The 26,867-nt window shown below is 41.1% G+C and overlaps 2 protein-coding genes across 10 annotated transcripts in view; one reads left to right on the top strand and one right to left on the bottom strand.

Moving 5' to 3' along the window:
• The window catches only part of Kctd19 (potassium channel tetramerization domain containing 19), a 29,991-nt gene extending 24,555 nt beyond the window's left edge, over positions 1-5,436 (bottom strand). For 4 of the 6 annotated variants that reach the window (XM_029481021.2, XM_029481024.2, XM_021170030.2 and 1 more), the window contains exons 1-2: positions 5,336-5,393; positions 499-795 (exon numbers count right to left, since the gene is read on the bottom strand). In XM_029481021.2, coding sequence (XP_029336881.1) covers positions 499-795; positions 5,336-5,374 — 336 coding nt within the window. In that variant the 5' untranslated portion in view covers positions 5,375-5,393. Of the gene's footprint in view, positions 1-498; positions 796-5,141; positions 5,276-5,335 lie in introns of those variants that run through there. The other 2 variants (XM_029481022.2, XM_029481023.2) reach the window with 2 other exon arrangements.
• Positions 5,437-5,557: 121 nt separating this feature from the next.
• The window catches only part of Lrrc36 (leucine rich repeat containing 36), a 47,313-nt gene continuing 26,003 nt past the window's right edge, over positions 5,558-26,867 (top strand). For 3 of the 4 annotated variants that reach the window (XM_021170131.3, XM_029480791.2, XM_021170130.2), the window contains exons 1-5: positions 5,558-5,634; positions 17,060-17,187; positions 18,841-19,033; positions 19,825-19,921; positions 22,359-22,447. In XM_021170131.3, the coding sequence (XP_021025790.1) occupies positions 5,565-5,634; positions 17,060-17,187; positions 18,841-19,033; positions 19,825-19,921; positions 22,359-22,447 (577 nt within the window). In that variant the 5' untranslated portion in view covers positions 5,558-5,564. Of the gene's footprint in view, positions 5,635-17,059; positions 17,188-18,840; positions 19,034-19,699; positions 19,922-22,358; positions 22,448-26,867 lie in introns of those variants that run through there. The other variant, XM_085843635.1, reaches the window with a different exon arrangement.

Below are 26,867 nucleotides of genomic sequence, written 5' to 3'. Positions count from 1 at the left end.
GATTTCTGAGTTCGAGGCCAACCTGGTCTACAGAGTGAGTTTCAGGACAGCCAGGGCTACACAGAGAAACCCTGTCTCGAAAAACCCAAAAAAAAAAAAAAAAAAAAAAAAAAAAAAAAAAAAAAAAAGATTTGAAAGAGCCAAAGGTCCCCTGGATGTTAAATCCTATCTCTGGTCCCTGGTGGCTGCTGAGATAAATGAAGCAGAATCAGGATGAGAGTTTCTGTAAAGGATGTGCAGTGAGGAGCTGGGCATGGTGGCACTTGCCCAACAGGGGCTGAAGGTGGCTCACAGCCATCTGTAATGGGATTTGATGCCCTCTTCTGGTGTCTCTGAAGAGAGCAATGGTGGTGTACTCATATGCATAAAATAAATAAATCTTAAAAACAAAACAAGAAAACAACCAAACCAAAGGGTTATCTCAGAACCCAATATAGAAAAGAAGCTCACGTTTAGTGATGCTACAGATCATCGCTCTTGGAAGAAAGCACTTCTTACCTGAAGCAAGGGCATCAGCTGCAAACCCAGGGCTTGCTCATAGAGCAAGTTCAGTTCTGCACAACTGGAGAAGGAGAGCTTGGACGTGTAGAGGTAATAGTGCACATGCCTAAATGTGGAGCCGTCTCTGTCAATGAAGAGCCGCTGGTTCTCTGAAGAGGTCAGGGCTGAAGCCTCTTTCCACAACAGCGAGTCTGGGAATTGAGCAAGTTTGCTCCTGGGAACTGAGAAATGCCAGCCCCCGACATTGAAGTGAAACAAGTCCTCTGCTGACTCATGGAGCATGCTAGGCTCCTCCTGAAGGGATAATGAGGAGAGAGTTATGTAACAGAAAGAAATTGAAAGCACCCTGACAAGAAGTATTAAACTACATTTGCTGTCAACATAATAATGTACATACAACATCCAAGGGAACTAATACACACACACACTGTTATGAGCAGAATATTGAAGAATATTTTTATTTTTTAAATTTTTTTTAAAGATTTATTTATTTATTTATATGTAAGTACACTGTAGTTGTCTTCAGACACTCAAGAAGAGGGAGTCAGATCTCATTACGGGTGGTTGTGAGCCACCATGTGGTGGCTGGGATTTGAACTCTGGACCTTCGAAAGAGCAGTCGGGTGCTCTTACCCACTGAGCCATCTCACCAGCCCGAAGAATATTTTTAAAAACCAATTATATTTTACATACTAACAGTTTAAAAAGCCAGTCATGATTGCATGTTCGCATGCATCTGTAATGCCAACACTTCAGGTTGGAGGCAGGAAGATCACTACAAGTCTTGAGGCCAGTACATATTGAACCCAAGGCCACAGTGGGATCCTGTATTAAAAGGTGGGAGGTGGGAGAAAAGCTGGACTGATGGATAAAAATCCCCACTGGCACAAAGACAGCCATATGAATACATAGTATAGACTGGAGTCTAGAAATAAATCTTTATGTTCAGTTGAATTTGCCCATCAACTAGTGAATGAATAAACACATTATAATGTACCCATACATTGAAACTATTCTGGTAGGTTGTTTATTTGAGACAGGGTCTCACATTGGAGCCCTGGCTGGCATAAAACTCATTATGTAAACCAGGCTGGCCTTGAACTCACAGAGATCCACTTGTTTCAGCTTCCCAAGTGCTACAATTAAAGACAGGTGTACTCCCAGGCCTGCTCATGAAATATCAATAAAAAGGAATGAAGGACTGATACATGTCACAGTGTGGATTGATCTTGAAACATTATGCTAAGAGAAACCAAGCAGGCGATATGAAGAAAGGCAAATTTACCCAGATGAAGATTAATGGTTACTAGGTCTGGGGATATAGGTTTCCTTAAAGGAAGATAAAACCATTTTACACTTGGTTGTGGCGGTAGTTGTACAACTCTGAAAACATAAGATCATTGAATTATACTTATTAAAATGGTAGGTCAGCCATGTATGGTGATGTACGTCATTAATCCCAGCTCTAAGGAGGCAGAGCAGGTTGGTTTCTTCTTATCTCTTACTTCTATGAGTTCCTGGCTAGATAGGGCTACATAGTGAGAGCCTATTTTAAAACAAACCCAAAATATTAAATCATATGTATATGGTTATTTTAAGAAAGCCATTTATGGGCTGGAGAGATGACTCAGTGGTTAAGAGCACTGACTGCTCTTCCAAAGGTCCGGAGTTCAAATCCCAGCAACCACATGGTGGCTCACAACCATCTGTAACAAGATCTGACTCCCTCTTCTGGAGTGTCTGAAGACAGCTACAGTGTACTTACATATAATAAATAAATAAATCTTTTAAAAAAAAGAAATCCATTTATTACTTATGTCTAGTGTGTGTGCCAGCATGACTTTATGTACACTATCTGAGTGTACTCAGGAGCTCATAGAGGCCACAAGAGGCTGCCTCCTGAGACTGGAGTTACTGACTATTGTGGATTTTCATATGGGTGGTGGGACCAAACCTTGGTCTTATGCAAAAGCAGTAAGTACTCTTAACTACTAACCCTGGTGTTGTGTGTGTGTGTGTGTGTGTGTGTGTGTGTGTGTGTGCACGTGCCATTTAAGGAGCAAAAAATAAATGAAAATAAACATAGAACTACCATTGATTCAATTACACATCTCACTAATACCACTCATGGATATATATATATATATATATATATATATATATATATACCTTGTATTAGTAATTTTTCTTAATGCTGTGACAATATTTGCAAAAAGCAATCTAAGGGGCCACCAGATGGCTCTGTAGGTAAAGACACTACTGTGCAAGATTGGTGACCTGAGTTTAATCCCTGGGATCCATTCAAATTGTTTGTTTGGTTGGTTGGTTGGTTGGTTTGAGACAGGATTTTTCTGTGTAGCCCTGGCTGTCCTGGAACTTGCTCTGTAGATAAGGCTGGCCTTGAACTGTGAACTCAGAGATCCACCTGTCTCTGCCTCCTGAGTGCTGGGACTAAAGGTGTGCACCACCACCACTTGGCTTCCCATGTCAAATTGGAAGAAAAGAATTGATTCCACGCCGGGCGTGGTGGTGCACGCCTTTAATCCCAGCACTAGAGAGGCAGAGGCAGGTGGATTTCTGAGTTCGAGGCCAGCCTAGTCTACAAAGTGAGTTCCAGGACAGTCAGGGCTATACAGAGAAACCCTGTCTCGAAAAACCAAAGGAAAAAAAAAAAAGAAAAGAAAAAGAAAAAGAAAAAGAAAAAAGAATTGATTCCACAAAGTTGTCCTCTGACCTCTAGGTATGTGCCACGGCATGTACACCTAGCACCCACACATAAACATCACACACACAATGACAACAACAACAATAATTAATTAATAATAATAGTAATGGTAACTTAAGAGAAGAAGGATTTGTTTTGGCTCCTGGTTTAAAAGCACACAGTCCAGCATGACACAGAAAGTGTGACAGAATCCACGGGAGCAGAAGCATGAGACTAGGATTCCTCCATGTGGGAAGAGCAGAAAGCAGAGAGCAGAAGGATGCCGAAGCTCCTTCGCTCCTTTCCACTCAGGAACCATAGACCATGAGACGGTGCTGCTGCATTCGGCATGACCCTTCTTTCCTTGGTTATATTTCTCTGGAAATATTCTCATAGGCATTGCTAGAAGAGCACCTCTTAGGGAATTCCAGCTCTGGTCAGGTGGATAATGAAGATTAGCCGCTACATTCCTAAAGAATTCTAAGTCAGCATGCCATAGATTTATTTGCATATCCATGTTTATTACTGCATTATTCACAATAGCCAAGACATGGAACCAACAGATAGATTTTTTTTTAATGTGGTAGAGACACACAATGGAATTTTATGTAGCTGTAAAGAATGAAATTCTGACATTTGCGAGAAAATGGATGGATACTGGAGATAAATAAGCTAGAATCATGTTTCCTCAATATGTGGAATATAGATTTTCACAGATCTACATATGATATGAAAGGAGAAAGGGGCCAGTGAGAGTGGAAGAAGAGCCCCAAAGGAAGGGGAAGCGAGAGAGAATAGCGGACTATAGGGGCATAAAAGCAGAGGATGGGACTACTTAAGGGAACAGTGGCTCAGCAGAACAAAGAAGAAGGCTGTATGTGTTTGAAAATGTCACAGGGAATCCCACTTGTTGGTATGCTAACTAAAAAAATGAACTCAAAATTGCTTAAGAATGGTGGCGGTGGGAACAAGACTATTAAAGTTCAAGAAAGGAAATGCCTCCTCTTCCATCAAAAACCCACTTCTCTTATTCTGAGTCAGGAAAATAGATCCTTGTATCAAACAAGAGGGACATTTCTTCTATAGTAAGCCCTGTCTAAATGTCTGAAATCAAGAGAAACAATTAGACATGCCACTTTATGACTTGAAGAACACTAGGTGGTCAAGAAGAGAAAGAAACAGATTATGAAATGGATTAATGGCTCAGCAGCAGAACTGGAAAAGTTAATCCAATGTCATTGAGTCCTGGGCCTTCTAAATGTGATGTAGGCTGGGCATGATAAACATGGTAACTAACGGTCCCACCTATACCAAAGAGCACAGATATACAAGGATTTGATTTTTGATCTGTTCTCTTTAAAGGTACATAGCTGGTTGAAAAGAAAGGTAAGGAAACCAGCTTCTTGGAGGCTGAGGTCCGCATATTAAAGAACAGGAAGAATTTGCTTCCACATATATCACCCATGGGAGGACTCTCGAGGGATGCTTCCTGGTAAAAGTTAGGAATGTAACTGTTATTGCCAGAGCTTTCTTCCCCAAAGATTGTTCAGGGACGTATTAGTGCACAACTATTTCAGTCTGGGGAGAGCCTCCAGCCATCAACAACTTGAGAAACCTGTAGTAGTTGAGGGTCATCCATCATGACTCCATCCCAAAGAGCATCTCATTAACACACAACCTTCTTCCATAGAACATTATAGTGATAGAAATTCAGTGCCCAAAAGACAGGACTCAATGTCCCAGAGCCAGGATTCTCTGACCTTTTCAGATCAGGAGTTCCCATCCAGCCTCCAAAATCTGCACCGCCCCTCCCCCAACTGTCAGATCTGGATTTCCCCTTTAAATGTCATCCTCATCTTGCTCTAGAATAAACATGGGCTTTAAGGTACAATGGCTTCCATCCGTCAAAGAGCTACACCTTCTTCATCCCACAAACCTGGAGCCCCCTCAAATCCTCAGCGGTGTGGAATAGTTCATCTCTCAAGGCAGCATGGCATGGTCTCTCCACTACTCAGACAAGCCCTCCCCAGATTCTTCTAAACTGGGGCCTCCTTCGGATCCTCATACCCCAAAATCAGATCCCTAATCCCGAGGTTCTCATCTCGGGCACCAGCTCCCCCCAATCTCCACCTTAGTGGTTTTGACGCCCTTCTCAGGGACGGGCTCCATACCATAGTCCTAACTTCCGTGGCAGACAGACAGACTCGTGACCCGTCCCTCTAACGGTCCCTAGAGAACCAAGGCCCGCGGCCAGTGGGAGGGGCGGGGCCCGAGTCGGGGGCGGGGCCTGGCGCGCGGGGCGGGGCCTGGCGAGCAGGGGGCGGTCTCGCGAGCCGTGGCAGGTGAGCGGCGGGCGCGAATGGCGGAGCAGTGGGATCTGGACGAGGAGTGCCTCCGCCGCCTGGGGGCGCTGACCCTGGAGCAGCCGGGTAGGGCCGGGAGGGTGTGGATCTGGAGCGTGGCTCAGAGGCTGTGAGGAAAGTATGGTGTGTGTATGTAGGCTTGGGAGCCCTAGACAGAGGTAAAGGAACTGCAGAGGAGCGCGGTTCCTGAGGCGAAGAAGAAAGAGGCAATCGAGGCAGAAAGGGTGACACTGAGGTGCAGAGGCTGAAGTAATAGGAGAGTCTAAGGCAGAGGGTGAGGCATTGAAGGAGAGGAGGAAAGGACCCCTGTGTGGCAAGGGACATTATTTGACAGAAAGAAAGAAGTCTCCACTAGTAGGAGGACATGGATGTTGGTGAGAGAGGGAAGAGTTGAGATGGGCGACTGTGGTGGTGCGCGCTGTTGAGGTTAACAAGGGAGGTTAACTTGGGCAGTTTCTTAAACTTCCCGCCTAGGAGGACTTTTCAAGTTGGGTGCATTGGGAAAGGGCATCCTATTCCGTTATCCTCTGTGAAGAACTTCCAGACCAAAGCCTTTCTTTGGTCAATCTTTAAAAAGCTCCAAGAGGCTTTATGGGAACTACTAAGCGATCCATCGGCCTTGAGCCCAGTGCTCTGCCCTGCCTTCCTCCTGAGAGAGCTAACCTCTGACAGGGCTGACAAGCTTGCTTTCTAAGTGTCTAAGGAAGAAGAGCGCTGGGAAAGCCTTCAGTATTCTTAATAAAACTCTTAACTCCCTAGGAAGTTAGTGATGTCGTTATCGCCACTCGTTGGGTTAAGTGCCTTACCTGCATTTAATGTCTTATGCTGTCATGGTTCCCATTTTACAAATCAATAAAATTAGCTTAGACTCTTGCCCGGAGTCACAGCGGATGGTATAGACAGGGTTAATTAATCCAAGACTGATTCCAAAGTCTGTGCTATAACCATAACAAATACTGAGAAGTCGAACAGGTATTAATCTTTTTTTCTGTAATCAAAGATAATAGTTTGATTAATGTATAAATTAATCAATTAATATATATACACACACACACATACAAGGTCTCATCATGTGGCTCAGGCTGGCCTCAAATGACACTATGCCCAGTTGTATGCAGTTCTGAGGAATCAAATCTAGGGCTCAGTGCATGCTAGGCAAGCATTCTACCAATTGGACAACATCCTCAGCCCGGCATAATTTTTCTTTTTCTTTTCTTTTTGTTTTGTTTTGTTTTTCGAGACAGGGTTTCTCTGTGCAGTCCTGGCTGTCCTCTGTAGACCAGGCTGGCCTCGAACTCAGAAATCCATCTGCTTCTGCCTCCCAAGTGCTGGGATTACAGGCATGTGCCACCACTGCCCAGCCTGTAAATTTTCTTTTTAAAACTACTGTGAATTCTATTTTACAAGTCAGAGAAAATAAACATCCTTGGCTTGGTACACATCTGTGTCTTCCCTTCCATTAAAATATTTTAATTAATTAATTAATTAATTGGTTTTTCAGGTTGGGGTTTCTCCCGACTCTCCTGGAACTTGCTCTGTAGACCAGGCAGGCTGACCTTGAACTCAGAGATTCTCCTGCTTGTGCCTCCCAAGTGCTGGGATTAAAGGCATGTGTCACCAGCACCCAGCCTATTAAAATAATTTTATAGAAATGATTCACCTTGATATTGAGGATAGAGAGGTTCAAAACTGGCTGTAGCAGTGAATGCCAGTAATCCCAGATACTAGGGAGGCTGAGGTACAAGGACCTGAATCCACAAACTGGAGAAATAGTCTTAAAAAATAAAATAAAAGTAATGATATTTGGGGAAGAGGGCATATACCCCTTACATTCTCCAGTTAGAACAATATAAGGCAGTTAGATATATTTTATTTTGGTTTATTTGAGATAGGGTCTCACTATTTAGATTAGGTTGACCCAAACTCACTGGGATTTGCCTGTTTTAGGCTCCCAAGTACTCAAAGGTATGCATCACCTTTTATCTGTTCAGGCAGATAAAAATTTTAAATCTTTAATAAATATACAAGAGATTAGACAAGAAGTCTGTAGACTGGCCCTTTGTCCATTAGTGCTGTCAATATTGTGGCCCACTGACAACTTAGAGAAGGAGGGCCTATCTAGACACCTCATTAGCATAACAGGTTTTTATGCCATGTAGTGATTGTCATGGTCCTCTTAGTTGGGTGTTGTGGTAGTTCCAGATCAGGTAGTTTGGCAGGAAGCTGGCCCCATGCCTGCTGTCCTCAGTTCTGAGATTTTCCAGGATTTAGGTTTGTTCAACTTTACCAGTTCTTTTGTCTAGTGGGACAAATATTCATACAATAGTGTCATGTCTCCGATTGAGACATTTTTTTAAAAATCTCTATAAAGTGCATATGCCAGTTTGTTGATATATATTTTAAATCTTATTTGATTTAAATATTCCCTACTTTCCCCTTGAATTTTCATCATATTGGAGGGAAATTGCACCATTTGTTTTGAAGCGTTCATTACACAATCTGGATTTTTCTCGCTCTATCCCTAAAATGTTTTCTTTTCCTTGTTTTCTGTGTTACCTGTGAATTAGTAGTTATATGAGGCTTAATCAGGTTCAGACTTGATTATGCATGCCTTTCCCACAGATTGCTTCTTAAATAACCCTGTATGTTTCTATAAGGAAGTATGCAATGCCTGATGTTCTTTGTATCTGGGGTAGCCATTGACCATGCTTGCCCAGGTCTGTTAATTCACGAGGAATTACAAAAACTCCATTGTTCTTGACTAGTTTGATAATTCTATAAAAACAAAAGTCTCCACACCAATCATTTGTTGTCATGAGGTACCAGTTGTGTAGAAAAGGAAAGACTGATGTCTGGTTTTTGTTGTTGTTGTTGTTGTTGTTGTTGTTATTGTTATTGTTTCACCTGACACCAGTTTTAAAAGTGAGTTTATTTCTTTGAAGGTAACTAATGAGGACTGCTTTACTTTCTCCGAATCATTATAAACACATTGATTCAACAATATTTGGTGTGTCCTAATCCATTCTGGCTATTATTATAATTGATGCTAATGGGAGATCCTTCCCCTTTGATTCCTGAGGACATTTTAAAAAGCTTTGCTTGAAATTTTTTATTGTCATTAGAAACAAGCTCTATGATAGGTTATTAATTTAGTTTCCTAGTGAAGTTATAAATGGTTTTCTTTTTTCGCCTTTAGTTTCATGTTTTATTAGTTTAAAAAATTAAAAGAGAAAGTAATGGCTTTGTAAAAACATTTGCATCAATTGTTTCTGTGAATCTCTTCCTCTCATCCATCCCCATGTGTGGTGGTTTGAATACGCTTGGCCCAGGAGTGGTGCTATTTGGAGGTGTGGCCTTGTTGGGGGAAGTGTGCCACTACGGGTTTGGCCTTTGAGATCCTTGTCCTAGCTGCCTGAAAGCCAGTCTTCTCCTAACTGCCTTTAAAACTCTCACCTCCTCCAGCACCATGCCTACCTAGACACTGGCATGCTTAACCTCTGAACCTGTAAGCAAACCCCAATTAAATGTTGTTCTTTATAAGAGTTGCTGTGGTCATGGTATCTGTTCACAACAGTAAAACCCTCAGACACCATGCATGCCACACACTAATCTTTCCCCAGCAGCTCCTCTTTCTGTTTTCATTTTAGAGAGCGATAACTTGAGTTTTTGTTTTTACAACTAAGATGAGATTTTGTTCATTGAGGTATGTATCATGTATATATTTTGGTTTTATATGTATGAATTCTTTGCCTGCATGTGTGTCTGTGCACCACATGTGTGCCTAGTTCCAGAGGAGCCCGAAGAAGGCATTGGATCCGCTAGAATTGAAGTTAGCTGACATGGGTGCTGAGAATTGAACTTGGGTCCTCTGGAACACTAGTTAGTGCTCTTAACCATGGAACCATCTCCCCAGCCCCTATTCTATTGTTAATCTATATGATAGTGCTGTGTTTGATTTGTTCTTTGATCTATGCGTAGTTAACACTTTATAAGTGCTGGAGCCAAATGCACATGTTCTTAGCAGCCTGCACCTCACAATTTATTTGTTGAATGATGATCCTGGGGTCCTGTTGTCTGTTCTTCAAATGAGGCCGCAGTGAAAACCACGAGAAATCCCACACATCACCGGCGGAACCACTAATTGCCCTCAGCCTTTCTCGCAATAGCAGAATCGTAGGGTATTAGATTGTCACGAATAAAGTTACCAAGACACTGTTGTCAAAGTCAGGACATTTTAAAAAAGATATTCACATGCTATTAAATTCAAGGTCCTCTAGAACATTTGCAGAGTTGTATAACTGCTCTAGTTTGCTTATGATTGTTGTGATAAAATATTCTAGCCAATGTATCTTAGGAAAGGGTTTCTTTGACTTATCTTCCAGGTCACAATTCGTCACTGAGGGAACTCAAAGTAGGAACCTGGAGGCAGGATTTGTGGAGAAATTCTGCTTACTGACTCACTTTTTGCCTCAGTAGCTTTCTTACTCGGCCAAGTTCACCCTGCCTAGACCCTCCTGTACCAATTAACAATCAAGAAAACCCTCCACAGACTTGCCACAGGCCAGTCTGATCTAGGCAAAAATTAAACTGAGGCTATCTTCAAATGAACAGTTAGTGCTAACTAGGGCAACAGTCACTTCTGCTATCTAGCCCCAGAATGTTTACATTGACCTATTAGCAAATCGCCATATTTCCCACTTTCCATAGCCGCTGGCAATCACCAATCTAATTTCTATCTCTGTGAGTTTGCTTCTTCTGGATATTTCCTATAAATGGAATAATGTGTCCTTTTCTGTCTGGCATAATTTGGAGATCTATCTATATTTTAGCACATATCAATAATTTATCACTTTTTATTAAAAGACTTTATTTTTAGGGCAGTTTTAGATTTACAGAGGATTTGAGCATAAAATGCAGAGTTCCCATATGCCCTTCTTCACCTACATTTATCCCCTATCCCCCAGCTTCCCTTATTAGCAATAATCTTCCCATGTGATACAGTTGCTATAATATTGATAGATTTTTAGCTGAAGACTATAGTTTATATTAGGTTTTACTCTATGTTGTATAGTTTTGTGAGTTTTGACAAGTTTGTGTTGTTCTATGTCTAATATTACAATATCAAACAATGGTTTCAATGCCCTAAAAACCCCCTGTTGGTCTGGTGATATAGCTCAGTGGTAGAAAGCTTGCCTAGTTTGTGCAAAGCCCTAGGTTTAATTAACAGTACTTTAAAATTAATAAATAGGAGACGGAGAGGTGGCTTAGGGATTAAGAGCAGTTAAAGACTGCTCTTAAAGAGGACACAAATTTGATTCCCAGCATTCACAATCATTTGCAATTCCAGTCCCAAGGGGATCTAATGCCCTCTTCTGGCCTCTGTGGGCACTGCACAACATGATGTACAAACATACATATAGGCAAAGTACCCATACTTTAAAAATAAAATAAAAATAAAGGTTAAAAGATAAATAAACAACTCTGCACCTCATCTATTTGTTTCTCCCTGACCCCAAACTCCTGACAGTCTCTGGTCTGTTTGCTTGATTATTGGATACAGGGCCTCGCTATGCATAGCCCAGTTGGTCTTAAATTAACCTTATACCCAAAGATGGTCTTTCTGACGTGTGATCTTCTTGCCTTGGCTCCCAAGTGCAGACATTATGCCCCTCCATACCGCTGATATTTTCACTGCTGCCTTATTCAGAATGCTACAGAGTTGGAATCACACACTATCTAGCTGATTGGTTTCTCTCGCCTAACAACAGACACATACGGTTATTCTATATGGTGACACACAATTGTAAATCCAGCCTTTGAGAGGTGGCAGCAAGAGTCTCAGGGGTTCAAGGCCAGCCTAGGCTACACAGACCCTGTCTCAAACAAACAAACAAACAAACAAACAAACAAACAGTTGGGAATAAATCTTAGTGATAGAATACTTGCTTAGTGTGTGTAAGACCCTAGATTCAACCTGAGAACTGCAAAGAAAAAAGGGTTCTTCCCCGTCTTTGCGAGTTTCGGTTACTCATTCTTCTTGTAGCTGAATATGTTCCACTGTGTGGATGTATTGTACTGCTTTGCTTATACATTTCCCTATTCAGGACATCTTGGTCACTTGATTTTGGCAGCCGTGAATAAAATTGCTATAAACATCTGTGTGCAGTCTCTGTGTGGACGTAAAGTTGAAGCTTGTGTGAATCAATGCCAAAGAGTGTGAGTGCTAGATGACAGGAAAAGATGTGTTCGGCTTTTCAGAATGCTGACCTGTCTTAAATGGTAGCTACAGCATTTGTGTCCCACAATCTTGGGAACACTTGGTGTCAATATTTAGGATTTTGATAATTTTGATATGCAGTGGTATCTCTTTTTTTTTCAATTTGCTATTTCCTAATGACTTATGATGTTGAACAGTTTTCATTTTTTACCATCTGTGTACAAACACACACACGTGTGTGTGTGTGTGTATGTATATATATGCATATATACACACAGATTTTTGTTGAAGTATTTGTTTTGGTCTTCCCATTTTTAAAATTGGATTGTTTATTTCATGATTGTTGAATTTAAAGAGCTTTTGATATATTTTGGATAGACGCTAATCCTTTCTTGGAGAACATAGTTAGCAAATATTTTCTCCCATTGTGTGAATTAGCTTCTCATTACTGTAACAAATAGTTAAGATAAATCATGGCTTCAGAGGTTTCAGTCTATGAATAGGTGGCCTGTTGCTTTGGTGTTCATGAAAGTCTGTATTCCATTTACAAATGGAATGATGTTGTCTTTGTCCTTGGTGTATGGCTTCTTTGATTTAGCATAGTCTTCAAAGACATCTGTGTTACAGCATACATCAGAACCATATATCAGAAGTTCCTCCATTTTAAAGTCTGAACAAGATTTCTTTTTACGTATATTATATATGTTGCTTATCTGCCCATGGATGAACATGGACACTGTTTCTGCTTTGGGCTAATTATGACTAATGCTTCTGTGAACACTGAGGTGCAAGTCATGTCTCAGTCTTGCTTTCTGTTGTTTTGGATAAAAATACTGAGGTAAAATTTATCAATTATTGTTATTTTTTTCTTGTCCTTGTTTTCATACGTCTCTTTGTCTCTTCTTTATGTGTGCTTACATGTGTGTGGAGACCAGACGTTGGCAAAAGGTGTCTCCCTCAAGTACTTGTTCCTTTGAGACAGGGCCTTGTCCTGAACTCGAGTCTTGCCCATTCAGATAGACCATCCAGCTTGCAAGCCCCAAAGGTCTTCTTGTGTCCACCATCCCAGTACTGGGACAACATGTACTAGCTGCCACGCCTTTTTTTTTCTCATGGATACATGTTTTTAAGGGCTGACCCATCTCTTTAATTCCTTAATCTAATATTTTGGTCAAAAGCATCTGCCTCCCAAAATAAAAAATTCAAAGAGAGTATTAGATATGTGTGTATATATATATATATATATATATATATATAGATATAGATATAGATATAGATATAGATATAGATATAGATATAGATATAGATATAGATATAGATATATACACACATATACATATATATATTTGTAAATTTTTCTTTAATATCTGGTTTAATGCAAGACAGCCTTATTCTTTTACTTGCTTCATTTTAAATTCTGTTTTCATATGGTGTTGTTTTGTTTAAATGTGTATTTTAGGAACTTGGCATGGTACAGTACATAATTGCAAGAGGGAGGAATATTTTCATAGCCTTTATGAGAATTATGGATATTTTCCTTCTCTGATAAAACATGAAAACTGGGGAATTGGGAGTTTCTTGACTTTTAGTTGTGTGTGGAATCTGAAATTGTATAACTGTCCTTTTTCACTTTTATAGTGAAATATATTGGTACATCTTGCATTTGAATGACCCATGTGTGATTCCGAAACATCATGCACTGGTCATTTGGAAATATTGATGCCCTGAGTTATGTAGTTCTTCTAAATATTGACAGATAATCTTCTTACAACATTGTCTTAATCACTGCTCTATAGCTGTGAAGGGACACCATGACCAAGACAACTCTTATAAAAGAAAACATTTAATGGGGGCTTGCTGATAGTTTCAAAGGTTTTGTCCATTATCATCCTGGCTGCTCACATGACACTGAAGCTGTAGCTGAGAGCTACATCCTGATCCAAAAGAGACTCTGGGCCTAGAATGGACTTTTGAAACCCTAATGACACACTTCCTCCCAGGCCATACCTCCTAGTCCTTTCAAATAGTGCCACTCCCTGTTGACGAAGCATTAAAATATATGAGTCTGTGGAGGCCATTCTTATTTAATCCACCACAAACAGGAAAAAAAATCAATTTTTTTCTAAAGATATAGTTATGTGTATTAGTGTTTTGCCTGCATGTCTGTATGTGCTTCGTGCCAGCAGAAGTCAGGAGAGGGTGTTGGATATACCCTAGAACTAGAAAGAACAGATGGCTATGTGGGTGTTGGAATCAAACCCAGGTCCCATGCAAGGACAAGTGCTCTCGACTGCTGAGCCTTGTCTCTAGTCCAGATCTGAAGTATCTCCAACTAATCTCATTAGAAAGACCTAAGTGTTTGGGAAGCATCCAGTTCAGGGTGGACAGATAGACTTGTTTCAGAATTCTATTTTGGAGAAATAAAATGTTAGGTATCAAACCTAGAACTCTGTGCATGCTAAACATTTGTTCTACCATTGAGCTACATCCACACACCCCCAAATTGTGTGTGTGTGTGTATACATAAAATGTGTGTATATATATATATATATGTAATAAATATATATATATATATAATGTGTATATGTATATGTAATAAATATACACGTAAAATGTTATCACAGACAGCAGTGACTATTAGTTGCTTTCCTGAGATGACAGGCTTACTTTATTTTTAAAACAATGTTTACTGTCAGGTATGCTATCACACACCTATTATCCTACCACTGTTGATTCTTGAAGATGTCCTCTGACTGCCACATGTGCACTGTAGCATGTGCACACACACACACTTATACACACACTGAATGAATGAAATATAATGAAAAGATAAGTGTCTAGTTATAACACATTTCCCCATATGTGTCTGTGCATCTGCTTTCTTCAGTATATACCAGAGAAGAAACACATCGCCCTAAAGGGCCAATGGATAGTTTCTTTTGTACTGTAAGTGCGAAATCAACACAGTACAAAAGGCAATTCATGTTTTCAGATTGTTACAAAAACAACTTTTAAGGAAAGTATTTCCACCTCGTGGACCTGTCTCACAGACCTCTAGGGGTCAGGGGTCACATTTTAAGAACCTTTGCTTTGTAAGGATGTCTCCCATTGTTTGGAGGGGGGATCTCTCCAGAGGATTTTCATTTCTTATGGATGTTTCTGTACTGCTTTTTCTTTGAAAAGTCCACTGTAACCATTTATTTATTTATTTATTTATTTATTTATTTATTCATTCATTCATTCATTCATTCATTCACTCATTTATTCATTCGTCCATTCATTTGTTTGGTTTCGTGGCTTTTTGTTTGCATGCAATAAGGTTTCCTGTGCTTCTGGGGAAAGGGTGGGTCAGAACAGTCTTCAGAGCTGGAGGCTGTGGAGCCCCCTCTTCTGTTGCGTTCAGAAAGTACTAAGAACCAGGCCCTCCGGCAGCCCCAGGTCCACCCTCTGTCTCCTTCCCTCCCAAACCTGTGCCTGCACCTTCACATTCACCTGCAACCATCACCTCTGAGGTTTTCTATCTAGATTCCACTAATACCAACTTCTCTGAAGTATGGCTCTTGTCTTGAGCGAGATCTCCAGCTTATGGCTTTTAAAAACTTCTGAGAGCTGAGCAGGGTAGCTCACACTTTTACTCCTAGCACTCAGGAGGCAAAGGCAGGTGGATCTCTGAGTTTGAAGCCAGCCAGGGCTATACAGTGAGACCCTGCACTACCACCACCACCATCACAACAACAGCAAATGATGAGACCCAAACAGCTCCAGCACTTAAAATTTTTATTTCAATTAAGTTCTCTGGCATTCACCTACAAGTTGGATCTTGTAGAACCCCCTTCCAGTTTTGGTGGCTATTTTCAGTTTGGGTTACCAAATCTAGTAGTTTGTATTGGCAAATTTGAGACTCATCTCTTCTCAATCATCTTGGAAGTCTAGTTGACTTTACTTAATCATACACACAGAGACACACAGAGACACACACGATTGTACTTTCCCTCTTTCCTCCTCTTAGTATGATTTTTGGATATATTTTACTTTATGCATGTAACTGTTTTGCCTTCATGTTTGTAAGTGCACCATTTATATGCCTGGTGCCTGCAGAGATCAGAATTGGATCCACGGGAACTGGACTTGCTAATGATTGTGAGCCACCATGTGGGTGTTGAGAACCAAATAGGGTCCTCTGGAAGAGTAGCCAGTGCTCTTAATTGCTGAGCTGTTTTCCCAGCACCCTGTCAATACCTTAAAGATTTTCCATGTAAGGCTCTGAAAAAAAAACTTGGTTCTTTGTGACTATTGCACAAAATATTAATTAATACTTTGATATCACTCATGAGCCATGTACACTTTGGGGACAGGATTCTTGGCAAATGCTGTGCCACCAAGCTGAACGCCACTCCCCATGGGCACTATCATAAACTTTATATATACATTAATTTAATTCTTACATCTTATGAGTTAAGTATAGTTCTTCCTTTCATTTGCAGATAGGAAGCCTGTGCACCAGGAGGTTAGACGACAAGTGCAGGTCACAGGCATTGTGCTTCATTCTTTGTATCTGTGTGTGTTCTTTAGGTGGCTTCCCTCTAGCTTCATGTGAGGAACCCTTGGCAGTTTCATCTTGCTTGCTTGCTTGCTTTTATCTTCAAATATCTTTGAAGTTGACATCTTGCACCGTATACTATAGTATATATCCTGGGAAAATTCCGAGGATGTTTTCTAAAAAGCTGAATTCTAGCAGTGCAAAGTACCTCTCAAATTTTGTTTAGGAAGTATGGTTGACTTGTGCCTGCAATCCCAGCATTCAGAAAACAGATACAAAAGACTACTGAGCACTTGAGAACAGCCTGGCTACCTAGTAAGACCCAGCCTCAAAATAAAACTAAATCAAGCAGACCAAAGCATCAAAACTCCAAATGGATCAGTAAATTTTGTTTCAAGAGCTTTTAGGGTCCTGCACCACAGCTGCCAGGTGATTAGGGACCCCAAGAGCTGTTGCCCTGCAGTTCATATCGGTGTCTTTGACCACACTGCTATTTTTAAAATATTTTTAATATTGCTATTTGTAAGTAATTTTTAAAAAAATAGTTTAATCTTCAGCCAATTGTTATTTTTTTCCCAAATGGACAGGTGTCCCTGCTCAACAGACAAATAAGGCAAAAGATCTGATGTTACAAGCTGTGGGTGGAGGACCTTTCAGAGTCCCAGGGGAGGACGGGGAGCTGACTACTGTTAATCCAGCAGGAAATGATCATGCATCCACTGGTCTCTTTTCAGAACTGGTGGAGTCTCTCTCATTGCAGGGATCTTATGCCGGAAAAATCCACTCTATTGGTGATGCCTTCAGAAATTTCAGAAGTCTCCGATCCTTAGATTTATCAAGGAATTTGATCACTAGTCTAAAGGTAGGTTCCTTATTCCATGATCAGCCAGGTTAACTCAATTTATAGTCTCACGAGAAGAAATAAGATAGAAAATGTCAGCTGGGAAGTAGAGGATCTTCTTTTTACAGGCTCCCAACTCCATTTTATTACTTTCTATAAATTCTTTCACCTTTATGCCTAAAATTTTTTCTTATAAAGTATTAGGTAAAGCCCGGGGGTAGGATGGCAAATCCCTTTAGTTTCCAGCACTGGAGAGGCAGAGGCAGGCAGGTCTCTTAGTTCAAGGCCAGCCTGATCTACACAGTGAGTTCCAGGACAGCAAGGGCTATGCAGAGATACCCAATCTCAATACATAGAGACATAGACATAGACATAGACATAGACATAGACATAGACATAGACATAGACATAGACATAGACATAGACATAGACATAGACATAGACAGACATAGACATAGACATAGACATTAGACATTAGACATTAGACATAGACATAGACATAGACATAGACAGACATAGACATAGACATAGACATAGACATAGACATAGACGACATAGACATAGACATAGACATAGACATTAGACATATAGATGAGACATATATATAGATAGATAGATATAGATATAGATATCAGGGGAAACCATATGAAACTTGCTTTGCCAAGGGCAATAGTACACATTTCAATGCATGTAGAAGGCACTAAGTTTCTGACTTGTAAACATACGGATTCTTAGTCCCCATTCTAAAAGGAAGACTAGGTGGGCTTAGGATATACCCAGGAGACTCTGCTGGAGCGATGCACAGTACACATCGAACAATACTTGCAATGTTGTTACTGTGCATATTTTTTCTAGAAAGATCAGGAAATGATCTCAATGGAAAAAAAGTATTCAGGTCAGAAGAGCAGAGGGCAATACAAGGAGTAGGAAGAAAGGTTGGAAAAGGAGTAGGAAGAAATTGGTAAAGTGCTTGCTGCACAAGGCATGAGGTTTTTATTCTAGATTTCAGTACATGAAATTCAAGTTCTGGGAAAGCAAAGATGGTATGATCCCTGAGGCTTGCTGGCCACCTTACAGGTTCAATGACAAAATGGTGTTTGGTGTAGTGGCACATGCTTTTAATCCTAGCAGTTAGGAGGCAGGAGGATTTCTGTGACTTTGAGGCCAAGCTGGTCTACATAGTGAGTTCCAGAACAGGCAGAGCTAGACAATGAGACCCTGTCTCCAAACAAACAACAAAAATAAGGTAGTAGGTAATTGAGGAAGACTCTTAAATTAAGGTAGATCCTTTGGCCTACACACACAGACAGACAGAGATAAAGAACAGACACAGAGAGAGAACAAATACACACACACACACACACACACACACACACACACACACAGAGATAAAGAACAAACACACAGAGAGAACAAATACACAGAGAGAGACAGACAGACAGACAGACAGAGATAAAGAACAGACACACAGAGAGAACAAATACACAGAGAGAGACAGACAGACACACAGACAGACAGAGAGACAGACAGAGATAACAGACACACAGAGAGAACAAATACACACACACACACAGAGACGCACAGAGAGCAGCAGAGAGAAAGACACATGATCTATTTATGAGGATCAGCAATGCATACATAGTTCCTAATGTGCTTTAATTTCATTTTTTTCAGGGAATCCAGTATTTATGCTCACTCCAAGAGCTGAACTTATATTATAACAACATTCCTTCATTAGTGGAGGTGTCCCGACTACAACCCTTACCCTTCCTCAAAGAACTAGATTTGAGACTCAATCCTGTTGTAAGGAAAGATACAGATTATCGGCTCTTTGCCGTGTACACACTGCAAACGCTGGAAAAACTGGGTGAGACCCGCTTCCTCTTCCACTCCTCCCCAAAATATTACTGAACTCAGCTGCCTCTTAACCTTTTGCATGGTAGACCGAAGTGTGCACTGGCAGGAGACATTTGTTTATCAGTCAATATTTATGTAAGTCTTTGTGTTGGCAGGATGTGTGAGCAGTACTTTTATTGTTTAGGGAAAGGCCATCTGTGATTTTATCAGTTACTTCCAGCTTTAGTTTTCTTCAGCTGATGGTTTCTCCACTGCTTCCTCCTCAACATAAAATTTCCAAGTTGAGCCTTAGTTTCCCAGGTGCCCAGCTCTATTAACCATAAGAGTAATAGGAGCCCAGTACAATTCACTGGGAACTAGTCGTCAAGGAACGAAACAACAACAAACAAAACCCATTCCTTAGAATGAGCTAGCTGCTCTGTATTTCTACATAATTTCCTTGTTTAATATATATATATTTCTTGTTGCTATACAATTTAATCTCGTATGGTCCTGGAAAGGCTATTGTTGGGAAACTAAGTTAAAAATTGTTTCAGGAAAAAAAAAAATGTGACCCTGAGCCTTACAATGTGATTGTTTGCTGTCTGTCCCAGCTCCACTTGCCTGAAGGAGCAGGTGAGCCAGTGGCAGTGGTTGCTGTGACAACTGAGTTACTGCTTGCTCCAGTGACAACATAATAGAATTGTGTTGTGACCTGTCTCTAATGCATGCGTTGAGTTCTGGGCTTCAGTTTTTCCTCTGCAAACATGGTTTTCTGACTCTGAAAAAGAAACATGCTCACACCGTGGCTTTCGCCTCCAGATGACCGAGCCGTCCGTGACAGCGAGAGGAGAGCGGCCAAGCTACATTTCAGTCAGTTGGGCAACAGTGAAAATTTTCTCTTAGAGGTGGAAAAAAGGTAGGAAAACTTCTGTATTTTTTTTTCAGTTTGGTTCAAGGGGATTTCTAGTTTGCTTTCCTCGTTTTCCAGCAGAACTCTCAGATCTAGAATAAAACTGTCTGTTTAAAAACAGGTCTATAGGGCCGAGAACTAAGCCCTCTTCCTTTCTGACCTGGAGAGTTTACTTTGGCTGCGGTTGTTATCAGTTCCCCATCGTTACTGCCACAGCTTAGCGACAGGACGCTATGAGACCTCTCACTCTGTGAATCCTTACCTACCCTATCTTGGCAGAGTTATCCTTAGTGGGCAGTCTGTTGGCATTGAACTAGGATTTCATGACCATAGGCAAGGCTGTTTTGTTGCTTTGGCAAATTTCTAACAGATCAAAAACTCCAAAACAAAGAGTAAAGAGACCTTGAGGTTCCCAGGTATCTGAATGGCAGAGTTTTGAATTTCTGGATATAAAATCCTGTCAAAGGAAAACGTATCTTCTACACCAAACTCATGCTTTTAAGAGTTAGCCTTGTAGAGCACACTCTTAGTACCAGGGCTTGGGAGGCAGAGGTAGGTGGATCTCAGAATTCAAGGCCAGCCTGCTCTACAGAGTGAGTTTCCAGGATAGCCAGGTATACACAGAAAAACCCTGTCTCAAAAAACAAACAAAACAAAACCTAAAAAAAAAAAAAAACCCAAACAATAACAACAACGAAAAAAAGTTAGCCTCATTAGGGCTGGTGAGATAGCTTGCTGGGCAAAGGCTCTGACCCCCAAGTCTGACAACTTGAGGTCAATCCCTGGGACTCACATGGTAGAACAGAAGAACTGACTCCTACAAGTTGTCTCCTGACCTCTGTACACATGTGTATAACACACATGAACACACATATCACAGAAACGAATCCAATCAGGAGTGAGTGAATGTAATTTGAAAATTTTAAATTAGCTTCATTAGTTTTTCAAATTAATTGTTCACAGTGTAAATAATTCAAAAAAGTCAAAGCCATTCTATACTTTTGCTATTGATCTAAGCTATTTATAGCATTCTTATGTGTATTCTAAATACACATGAGTATATTTATCAGTCTGCTCATTTTGTCTAGTGTATTATTCAACACCCGGAAACAAATGCTAGTTATCGCTCTCTAGGACTGAGGAAGTGACTCAGTCAGGAAAAGCACCTGCTTGCACAAACACGAGGACATTAGTTTGGAGCCCCAGAATCCACATCATCAACTACAACGACAATCAATCAATCAATAAATAAATAAATAACAGGCATAGCAGCACATGTCTGAACCCCAGTGCAGGAGAGGCAAAGACAAGACCTGGGGTCTGAATGGCCGGCCAGCCTAGCCAAATAAGTGCTCTGGGGCTCCATGGAAGACTAAGTGTAAAACAATGTGATGGAGAACACTCGAGGAAGACATCTGATGTCAGCTTTTAGCCTCCACGTGCACACCCACATGGAGATACACACACTAAATACCCTATTTTTATTATATATATATGTATGTGTGTTACAAGTACATGGGTTGTGTGTGCAGTATCTATACGCATGCATATATGGCTTTATGGTAGTTTGTTTCCTACATGTACAGCATTTCTTTTAATAAGACGTCATGAACATATCTCCACATTATCTTTCTGTTCCTCACCATATGTCTTTTATCTAATTACCTTTTGCTTTCTTTTCCTTTGTGGCATTGAGGATCAAGCCCAGATCCCTCAGTGCTTTAGACAAGACCTCTCTCTACCATGGAGGTACTCCTACAGCCCCCGCATTGTTTACCTGTTCCTTTTCTTCCCGGCTCTAGAATATAAACTCGTGAGAACAAGGACCTTGTTTACTGTAGTATCTGCAGTGTCTATAGCAATGCCTGATATATAGGTATTGCTAAAAATCATTAATTTGAGCCGGGCGTGGTGGCGCACGCCTTTAATCCCAGCACTCGGGAGGCAGAGGCAGGCGGATTTCTGAGTTTGAGGCCAGCCTGGTCTACAAAGTGAGTTCTAGGACAGCCAGGGCTATACAGAGAAACCCTGTCTCGAAAAACCAAAAAAAAAAAAAAAAAAATCATTAATTTGTTCAATGATGAAAATGGGGCTTCACAGGCCTAAAGGTGCTTGCTATGTAAGTCTGGTGACCTGTGGAACCCATATAAAGACAGGAGGAGAGGGAAGGCAAAGGCAGGTAAATCTCTGAGTTCAAGGCCAGCCTGGTCTACAGGCGTTTCAGGATAGCCAGGGTTACACAGAGAAACCCTGTCTTGGAAAATAAAAACAAACCAAAACCAAAACAAAACAAATCATGGCCTCCACTGGGATATCTGTAAAGCATAGTTTTATTAGTCCTAGAGCATTTGGGGAAATGAAGAACTAGTATTTTATAAGCTGCATAGACCAGTGGTCTCAGAGGCTTTCTTTTGAGTTTTCAATAAATCCTTCTGTGTGACAGCTCTAGGGAGAAGACAATGAAAAACTGTGTGATAGATGAGGGCCCCGCATCACACGTCAGTCCTGAGGTTGACGCCAGGATGGAAACAGGTCAGCATTGCTTCTGTATTCGTAAAATAACCAAGACATCGGTTGCCTTTGCCGTCATAGCCAATCTCGGGTAGGATGAAGGCAAAATAATTGTGAAAACACAAATTTAAAGCCAATCCAATATTTTTTGGCTGCTTAAAAAAAAATCTCTCTTTCCAGCTGCCAGGGAACCTTGTGTTATAAAAGTACAACCCCAGACCTTTCAATGCACAAGCTGTATATATATTCAGAGAATTCAGTTTCATTTACATCACCTTACATCATTAGAGCTCCCTAAAATTACACCTCCCATCCCCGAGGCTCCTGCACATTGATTGCGGCGATAATTGAGATAATTGATTTCCTTAGAGACTGGTGAGTCATCTGCATCCATTGCTGCCAACACCCTGAACCTCCCGGGCTTCTCAGCCAAGCTCCTCCCCAGCTGCAGAATCTCTTGTGTTTGCAACCTGTAACTTAACTGCCATTAACATAACATTATTACATTATACATTATTATATGAATTTAAAAAAATTCATGACTTAAAATATACAATGATTTAAAGTATACAATCTCCATTGAGAATAAACTGCCTTAGTAGACAGCCCATTTTCCAAGGGTTTTAGAAACACCACTGTTGGTTTTCCAGTACAATTAAGGTGGTTGTACCACATTAATGGCCACACCTCAGAAAGCTTTCTGTTGTATCTGATACACCCTTGTGAATTAGCCTGCCATTCTTAAACAGATGACCTTCACTTAAGAGGGCTTTATTTGGCCTCAAGGCTTATTCCCCTTAAAAGACCTATTCAATTGTACATAAAGTCTAAGAAGCAGTAGACTGTGTTCAAAGTCCCAGAAAGAACTCTAGTAACAAGAGACTCACTGTGCAGTTTAGATATTCAGTGTCTTCAGTTGCTGACATACAATGCTTCATTTTCCTGACTTTTTAATCTATTCATGTGGACATGACTTTGACAGAGTTTCTTGATAAACCATAATAAGGTAATGTTTTCCTTTTTCCCTTTGATGTCTCAGTGCATATAAAAGAGGAGTATGGGTTGTTTGTTTTGAATTTAAAAGCATTTTTATATTTCAAATAGATGCCATTTTGAAATTATTTTGGTAAATGCTGAAGTGCGTGAAGAGCAACATTCCGGCCCCTCAGAGTCTCCCCAGAAGCGAGAATCCCAATGACTACGTTGGTTATATAGCCTAGGATTTTTTCTGGGTACACATATTTATGTATCCATTTCCAGGCAGGAAAAGTGCTTTGAAGCACAATTTGACTGGCCCTTATATGAGCTGAATTGGAATTAGTCTACATTAACGTAATATAGCATTATGTTGTAAAGACTTCACCCCATGAGCTAAAATGTCTACAGTTTCTTTTTTTTTTTTTTTTTTTTTTTAGTTTTTCGAAACAGGGTTTCTCTTTATAGCTCTGGCTGTCCTGGAGCTCACTTTGTAGACCAGGCTGGCCTCGAACTCAGAAATCCGCCTGCCTCTGCCTCCCGAGTGCTGGGATTAAAGGCGTGCGCCACCACGCCCGGCTCTGTCTACAGTTTCTATTGAGAAAAAGCTGCTGCACTAGACAACCCAGTTTCCAAAGGTTCTTTGAGGCACCATCTGGTCCCTAATTTTTTTTAATGTAAAATTTATTTAGCTGCTTTGACACGTTAAAGAGCCTTGCTTCCCACTGCAAATTGTGTTTGTGCTAGGTCCTTGGGGAGGACAGTCAGTAAGCACCATTGGTAATACAATATGATTAATACAGTTCTGCCATGCTAGGGACGTGCCTCAGGCTTTCCTCCAGCACAGATTGTACCAACTCAGGCTTTCAAAGTGGTGCTCTTGAACAAGCAGGCAACGAATCCACTGCTTTGGATTCTTGTCCTGTTCTCTTAAGCACATAATCTTTGACACCCTTCTCACACCCTCGAAATAAGCAATTTAGGCTGTATCTTTAGCCTCCTGCTCTCTCCCCTCCCTTTGTCCTTGCTGACCTAACCCATTCTCATGGTTTTATTTATGAAGTAAATAGATTTATTATTTGTTTCCTAGTCTCTCATTTATTAAAAATATCTGTCTAGCTTGGCATCTGTACCAGTGTCTCTTCTGCACCAGTTCCTCAACTCTGCTAACTAACTTGATTCATCTCAGCTTAACATTCCAGCCCCTCAAGCTAAAAGTCCTCCCAGAGGAAACAAAGCCTGAACAGCTCTTTGTATTTCATGGAACTCTTCCCAGCTCTGCTATTATCCTGGCTCAGAATCACATGGATGTTGTCCTGGTTTTCTTCCTATTGCTATGATAAACACCACGACCAACTTGGAGAGGAAAGGATGCTTTTGCCTTACAGGTCCCAATCTGAGTCCATCACTGAGGAAAGTCAAGCAGAAACCCAGTCAAGCAAGGCAGAAAACTGTAAGCGTGTCCTGAAGCAAAGCCCAGGGGGGACCACTGCTTACTCGCTCACTCCCATGGCTTGCTCAGCTTGCTCTGTATTCAGCCTAGAACCGATCTTCCCAGAGGTCACAATGTCACGATGAGCTGGGCCCCCTCACGTCAGTCATTCGTAAAGAAAATGCCCCCCTTTTCAGATTTTCAAGCCATTTTCTTGGATGACGGTCCCTCTTCCTGGATGACTTTTGCTTGTGTCAAGTTGACAAAAACAAACAACGAAGCTGCACCAGGTTTGCCACTGCTGCTCCTCTGAGTTCTTACCCTCCAGTGTGACTCTGAGCACCCCTTCCCGTCCCTTAATAGCCTCTGCTTCACAGCTCTGCTTAATATTTACGGTGTACAGATTCTGGCCCAGGGACTGTCTGTGAGCTCATCTAATCCGCACAACCTTGAAGTCGGTTTGTCAGGTGAAGAAATTGAAACCCAGAGAGGTGAAATAACCTGCCCTACTTACGCAGTAAGTGGCAGAGTGCAGATGCCAAGTGTGACCTATATATCATCAACGTTCTTCCTCTGCTTTTTTTTTCCATTCATTTTGTACTTTGATGCCAGATTAATTCTCTTAAAACACAGCTGAGATAATTAATTATACAGTCCCGCATAAAGATTTGATGGCTCCCACCCAACTACTACATTCATTTTAAACTCCTTAACCCGATGTACAGAGTTCCCCAGAACTCGGGTCCCAACCTTTCTAAAGCCTACCCCGAAGCCTTCTCCCCCAGGACTACAGTGTGCAATGCCCCAATGAAGCCCGACCTTCCCCTCCTCCCCCAGGTCGTTCTTCCTGCCTCTCGTCTGCAAACTAATGCCATTCCTCTGAAAAGCTTGCATCAAATGCCACCTGTTCTTTATGATGCACCTCAATGTCTTTTCATTTAGCAAAACCTTTTAAATTAATCTACAAGCTGGGCGGTGGTGGCACATGCCTTTAATTCCAGCACTTGGGAGGCAGACGCAAGCGAATTTCTGAGTTCAAGGCCAGCCTGGTCTACAGAGTGAGTTCCAGGACAGCCAGGGCTGTACAGAGAAGCCCTGTCTCGAAAAACAAAAACAAACAAAAAAAATCTACAAAAAGATGTTTCTGATTTTTAAAAAACCAAATGCCTATTTTGTTTGCGTGTGCATGTATTTGGCTGCATGCACACATGTGTATGAAGGCTGGACATTGATGGGTCTTTCTAATCATTCTCTACCTATATTATTTCATTTTGCATGTGTTGTGCATGAATACGTGTGTACATGTGTTTGCATGTATGTGGGTGCACATGTTTGGGCAGGAGCATAAAAACAAGCCAAAGGGTGATGTCAGCTGTCCTCTTTGGTCATTTTCCATCCTGCATGTTAATTAGGTAGGATCTCTCACTTGAACGCAGAACTTGCCAGTTGCCTGCCCCAGTAGGATCACAGGCAAGCTGCTGTACCCACCAATACTTGGGTATGTGCTAGGGATCCAAACCCTGGCCCTTATGCTTGCATGACATGTGCTCTAATCACTGGGCAATCTCATCAGCCCTTTTAATCTTTCTTTCTTTCTTTCTTCCTTTCTTCCTTTCTTTCTTATTTATTAATTTTGTAATACGGTGTTTTATTGAATCTAGAGCTCACCAATTCAGCTATCTGGCAATTCTGGCTTGTTTCACTATGTATTCCTGGCTGGACTAGAACTCTATGTAGACCATGTTGGTCTTAAATTCATAGAGATCTTCCTGCCTTGGCATCTTGAGTACTAGAATTAAAAGCCCAGTACTTGGGCAATAGAGGCAGGGGATCTTTGTGAGTTCAAGGATAGCCTTGCCTACAGAGTGAGTTTCAGGATATATAGCCAGAGCTACATTGTGAGATCTTGTCCAAGAAGAAGAAGAGGAGGAGGAGGAGGGGAGGAGGAAGAGGAGGAGGAAGAGGAAGAGGAAGAAAGAGGAGGAGGAGGAGGAGGAGGAGGAAGAAGAAGAAGAAGAAGAAGAAGAAGAAGAA

Source organism: Mus caroli, unplaced genomic scaffold (genome assembly GCF_978045245.1).
Source record: "Mus caroli unplaced genomic scaffold, Mus_caroli_1 scaffold_10, whole genome shotgun sequence".
Classification (NCBI taxonomy): domain Eukaryota; kingdom Metazoa; phylum Chordata; class Mammalia; order Rodentia; family Muridae; genus Mus; species Mus caroli.
The sequence above is the reverse complement of the archived record's forward strand: the minus strand, read 5'-3'. Positions and strand labels throughout refer to the sequence as shown.